Source organism: Bombus vosnesenskii, unplaced genomic scaffold (genome assembly GCF_011952255.1).
Source record: "Bombus vosnesenskii isolate JDL3184/JDL3185 unplaced genomic scaffold, Bvos_JDL3184-5_v1.1 scf7180000013950, whole genome shotgun sequence".
NCBI classification, from domain to species: domain Eukaryota; kingdom Metazoa; phylum Arthropoda; class Insecta; order Hymenoptera; family Apidae; genus Bombus; species Bombus vosnesenskii.
The window spans coordinates 109,685-115,684 of record NW_022883303.1 but is presented as its reverse complement, the minus strand read 5'-3'; the positions used below and the strand labels follow the sequence as shown (position 1 = coordinate 115,684).

Below are 6,000 nucleotides of genomic sequence, written 5' to 3'. Positions count from 1 at the left end.
AAATAACATGTAATTCAATAAATACGTAAAATGTGCATATAAAAATATATTGGGCAAAAAATTAAATTCAAACGAATCGAGTTTATTTGGTAGTGTTCAATATAAAAGTTATATGTTTCATTTTTGTTTCTCCGTTTGTAAATAAAAGATGAAAACTACTTGCTTAGATTAACAAAAAACAATTAAGATTTGAGAGGACAAACGGAACGATAGATTCTTTGGCATTTTCCACAGATATATTTATTCGACGCTGCCATCAGTAAATTACGGAGGAAATATATTCTTATGTAATACATGGAGTTACCTGGAGATATTAATTATATGGCCGCAAGCGTTGCATTTTTTCATAGCTTTTACTGCTTCTCGTGCAAAAATTGCTGGTGCTATCAAGTTGGTATCAATGACTCTACGGTATTCTTCGGTTTTTGAGTCTGTAACGGAATATTTACGATTAATTATTACAAACAGAAATGTATTTATGAATATTATTATATATCCAAGCTATTATTAGTAAGAGTAATTAAATGTAACAGTTGGGACATGTAAGAATCAACGTTTAGATAAAAAAAACTTCAATTTCGCGAGTAAAACTGTATTATTTATGTAATATTTGACATTTGTAACATTTACATTTAAAAATAATGACTAGGAAAGCATTATTCTTTTGAAATAGTAGATATTGTAGGAAAGCAAACATCTGGACGCAAACAAAATTTGAATTTTACTTGAAAAGATCGGTCGAATATAGCGAACACAATTTTTTTGTATCAGATTTCATTTTCCTAAAAATTTTTCGAATATTTCTTAAACACGTGTAACAACTTTTTTATCTGATGAATTTAGAAAATTTGGAGCAAGAAAATCTCGATCAGAACATAACTAATGCACAGCGAAGTTTTGATATAGCAAAGCATTTTTAACACAGCATAAGTGCTAATCGTCAGCTACATATCAGTGATAATTAATAGATAGCGATTTTTCAGAATAAATACCACGCAGAGATTGCAACAAGTGAAAATCACATAGCTTGCAAAATAAAAGGATCCTATTTGTTTTGTTCGTATGGTTGAATTTCTGGTCTAACATAACAAAAGTTGTAATGCTTATGTTTTAATGCAAATGTATATAAATACTCCTTCCGCGTACTATGATACGCCTTCAACAGTAAACCGATGACATGAAGATTAATCTAATCAAGCACGATAATTCAAAGGAATTATTGTATTCACTCGAGCGGTTGTACTGATAACGAAATTGTAATTTTCTTGAAATTTTCCACACAAGTGACTTCTCTGCTAATACTGAAGAAATCTGGGACACCAACTCCACATCAACACTATTTGTCCAACGAAAGCTTTCCTACTATAGATAGTAGATAAACGAATCTAGATTAGTGTAACCATTTTACACCTGTAGCATAATAATGTAACCTATGATTACTGGCAATACTTAAAAAGAAAGAAGAATAGAGAAAAAGGAAAATTCAAATCGAAGCATATTCGTAAAATACCATATATCGATGTGAATAAATATTTTTACCGATGATAGGTGTGGGACTAAGAACTCCAGCATTATTCACTAAAATATCAAGGCGACCAAACTTTTCGTCGATCCATTTGAACACCTTAAGAATATCTTCTTCGTTCGTTACATCGCACTCGATCGGAAAAAATTTATCCTTTCCAATTTCTGCTGCAGCATCCTGAAGTTTGTCTATTCTTCTTCCCAAACCAACTATTTTAATGCCATGGGTAGCCAGAGCTTTCGATATCGCGAGACCGATTCCTCCGCTCGAACCGCTCACAAGTGCTACTTTTCCAATCCAGCGATTCATCATTCGTATTGTCGTGCTACAAAGTCACTACGCGTGGAAGTATTCCGTTGTAGTTTAAAAAGAGATTTCAGACTCTTGCCCCTACCAGTCGCAGCCACTTGAGACGTCTCATAGCAATTACCTAGCATGCAATCTACAGAGTGCTCAGTTTCAATGCAACGAGCTAAATATCTCAAAACACAAAGTAAAAAATACATAAAGGTGTAATACGAAAAATATAGAAAGTTATAGAGAAGCTGATGTTGCGATTCTGGTAATGATCGCGATTATATTTTCTTTATGAAGTATATTCGATACAGGAATTATAACTATAACTATAGCTATACGTCCGCTCCCCTCACCCCTCCTCCATAGTTGCATTAGTCAGTGCAAACATTCGAATTACATTGCGTAAAGATACGCAATAATAAATATCTATAGCGATTAGAATTAATGAGTGTAATTCCTAGTTAGTTACTAATGTTTAGGAACAAACATTGTCGCAAAAAAGTAACAATATCAAAAATAGCTCTCTATTTTATACCATCTCGAAAAGCTATTCTAGCCAAGTGATCGTTACATGTATTTGCTTTAAATAGCTGACTCATGTTTAACGTAACTATTACATGTACTACACCCGTAAAATAGTGATGATAATTGCCAACTCATGATGAGTTGGCAATTACGATTTCTTTCAAAAATTTTTCTGCTCCGAGCGCGTTTCTTATATGTTTTAACTGAGAAGAATGATGGGTACATGTTGATGTTACTTTATAATAAAACATTTACTTGAAATCTTGGATAGTGGATCCCATCATAGTATCCAATTAAGATCGCAATATTTTCCAAAGTGGCAATTCTTCGATTAATGACATAACATTCAAGCGGAACTACCAACGAAGGGTAAGGTGAGGAGATTAAATATTGTAGAATTACCACTTTGTTACTTTGTTAATGATGAATAGACCGCAGATTTGTATGTATTTATGAAAAATTTCGAGATGTAAAAACACACTTTATCTAATATTACAAACCGCTTATCTTGTTACATACAAATTCTGCCGATTACTTAGATACACGCAATTTTAGCAATACTACTTGATTAGCTTTATCAATTTTGCTGATAGACATATCACCGTTGCAGCGCCACAATGACGCAAATACGAAACGCTATTTCAGGATCCGAAAGAAAATTTCATTTAGTAAAGCTTGTAATTAGGTAACAATGTATATGTTATATGATATTAAGATAAACAATATTTTTTGCCTTCTCTAGTTACTCTTAAGTATGTCTGTGTAATTAACATTCTTATCGTTACTCTTACGAAGTACGATAGCCAACAACGAAATTTTTTTTTTTTTTTTTTGTTTAAAAACTGAACGAGATTGATCCATAAGCTGCGATACGAAAGGTACACAGAACTCACTGGGCATTATTTTAAACATGAGATCGTGTCGCTTGTCACACATTTTTTTTAAGTCTATGTTATAATCGTTTTACCTTGCACTAGTGTTATTTTACATTACTTTATATTTTGTACTTTACTACAATAGCCATACTGTATGTTTCATACATAATTCGGTCTTATAATTCTAGCTTAAGGTCGTGAGTATACAAAAGAACCGTAAGAGATAAGTCGTTCGATAGGCAATAAGCGGTAAAGCGGCAAATCGAGCACGGCTGAGCAGCAGAAAATAATTCAAACCTATATCATTGACTAAGTCGCGTCTGCGGATTTATTGTATGTAAGGAATAAGTCAAATGGCAGTTAAGCGACGAGTGTCTATTCGCTTAGCGATGCCACGATCTATAACTTTAATTTATTTTATGACGCCCAAACATCTTTTGCTGCTTGTCGTTTTTTACTCATCACGACCACAAAACGCTATTCAGTTTTAAGTCCCCAACAACGAATATTTCCATAAAAACATAATTGAAATTATAAAACTGTTATACTGAAAATATTAGGTATGTCTGAGACAGAGAACTTGTTTATCTCAGAATTGGCAAATTTGCAGTTAGATCGTTATTGCCTTGGAACGAAGATATCTACATATAATGTAGATGGTACATCACTCCCGACAAGAATGATTAATTAAATCTTATTTTTCGTCTACGATTTATCCCAGTTTCATTTGGAACAGAGTTACATCTCAACTAGTTACGATCAGTTCGCTGTGGAGTGCCGAAGCGTGCAGACGTGTCTCTAGTGCCCAGCGTAGTCCGAAAACAACACGTGTCGCCCAACCGTCGAAAGTGAACACAACCAAGTGTTTCCTACCCTTTAGGGAGAAGAAAATCCCACGCACCTAACCCCAACCCGAATACTAGCCTCATAGCCTCACGACTAGTTATTCATTTCGAATTAACAGCAATCGCGACCAGGCTCTCCGGAGCAGACTCGCAACTAACCGGCGCTACCCCCCCCGTGGCAGAAGTGTAGCAGAACTCTCCGCACCAACAACGCTAATACTACCAAGAAACGGAAAATAGAAACAACAATACAAATAAACACTCACAACAGGTTCGCCGTATTGGAATCCTCAAACGACGCCATGGAAATCGTAGAACCGCCACCAAACCAACACTCACAGAGAATCCCCCTTCCCCCACCAATATTTGTGGACGACGTCATCGACATACAGACAATGATCAAGTCCTTAGAGAGAGATATCTCCAAGGAGGACTATAACCTAAAGATAAATAACAATAAAGTAAAAATACTGCCGAGGAACCCAGAAGCTTACAGAAAACTCACCAAGATACTTAGGACCCTGAACGCCAACTTCCACACCTACCAACTCAAACAGGAAAGGCCTTTCCGGGTGGTCCTACGAAACATCCACCACTCAGCAGACATAGATGAACTCAAATACGAACTCTCAAAACTCGGCCACGAAGTCATCAACGTAAGTAATATAAGGCATAGAGTCTCGAAAGACCCGTTATCCTTATTCTTCCTAGACATTAAACAAAAGCCGAACAATAAGGAAATCTACAACATCAGTCGCCTAATGAACGCGATAGTAAAGATCGAACCACCGCTCGTGAAAAAAGAAATAGTGCAGTGCAAAAGGTGCCAAAGGTACGGTCATACCCAGAAATACTGCAACCATACTTTCCGCTGCGTTAAATGCGCAGGCACTCACTTCACTGACCAGTGCGCCAAATCACCGGAAACCCCAGCGAAATGCATCCACTGTCGAGGGGACCATCCTGCCAACTACAAAGGCTGCTCAGCCTATAAAACACTATACACAAACAGGTATCCTAAACTCAGAGCAAAAGAGGTAGCCAACCAAACACCCAGCCCGCCGAAATTCACGACTACCCCAACCCCCTCAACCAACCAAACACCCAGTCCTACCAAATTCATCTCCACCTCAACCTCCTATGCCCAAGCAGTACAAGGCATCCAAAATAACCCGAACAGCCAAAGGAACCTTCCCCAAAACAGTGTCCCCAACCCACCTAACGCAGACAACTCCTCAAGGCTTGAAAAGCTAATAGAGAAACAATCGGAGCAAATAAATCACTTGCTATCGCTACTAACACTCATCGTGGAAAAATTAGCACGCCCCGACTCAAAATAAAACCAAGGCGCATAGCACTCTGGAACGCCAACGGTCTAGCGCAACACAAACTTGAACTAGAACTCTTCTTAAAACACCAGCAAATCGACGTAATGCTCGTATCGGAAACCCACTTCACCGACAAGAGCTACCTGAAAATAAATGGTTACAAATTCTACCATACCCAACACCCCAGCGGAAAGGCCCACGGTGGCACCGGAATAATAATCAAAGCAAGTATTAAGCACTACGAACTCCCATCATTCCAGAAAGACTACCTCCAAGCAACAAACGTAGCAATAGAAGACTGTCATGGCTCAATCACCACCTCAGCAGTATACTGCCCTCCCAGACACTCCATCGCCAAAGAAGACTTTGATAACTTCCTGGACACCCTGGGCAACAGATTCATAGTTGGAGGAGACTATAACGCCAAGCACATCCAATGGGGCAGCAGACTGGTTACAACAAGAGGCAAAAACCTCTTAAACAGCATAATAAACAACAACCTCAACTACCTCACCACATACGAACCCACATACTGGCCCACTGACACCAACAAAATACCCGACCTTCTGGACTTCTTCATAACTAAAAATATCCCATCAAGACAC

The 6,000-nt window shown here is 37.6% G+C and overlaps 1 protein-coding gene across 1 annotated transcript; it reads right to left on the bottom strand.

Annotated features, from left to right (window-relative positions):
- Positions 1 to 278: 278 nt before the first annotated feature.
- LOC117239362 (farnesol dehydrogenase-like) lies at positions 279 to 1,876 on the bottom strand. The gene is made up of 2 exons (XM_033504851.1): positions 1,540 to 1,876; positions 279 to 431 (listed from the first exon to the last, which is right to left on the bottom strand). The coding sequence occupies exons 1-2, from the start codon at positions 1,835 to 1,837 to the stop codon at positions 301 to 303; spliced, it is 429 nt and encodes a 142-aa protein (XP_033360742.1). The 5' UTR covers positions 1,838 to 1,876; the 3' UTR covers positions 279 to 300.
- Between the last annotated feature and the right edge of the window lie 4,124 nt (positions 1,877 to 6,000).

What these genes read in the sequence shown, in the direction of transcription:
- LOC117239362 (XM_033504851.1), bottom strand. Translation starts at nt 1,837, where the DNA reads ATGATGAATCGCTGGATTGGAAAAGTAGCACTTGTGAGCGGTTCGAGC. An exon ending in TAGTCCCACACCTATCATCG is followed by an intron (nt 432 to 1,539) that starts GTAAAAATATTT and finishes ATTCCGTTACAG; the next exon opens with ACTCAAAAACCGAAGAATAC.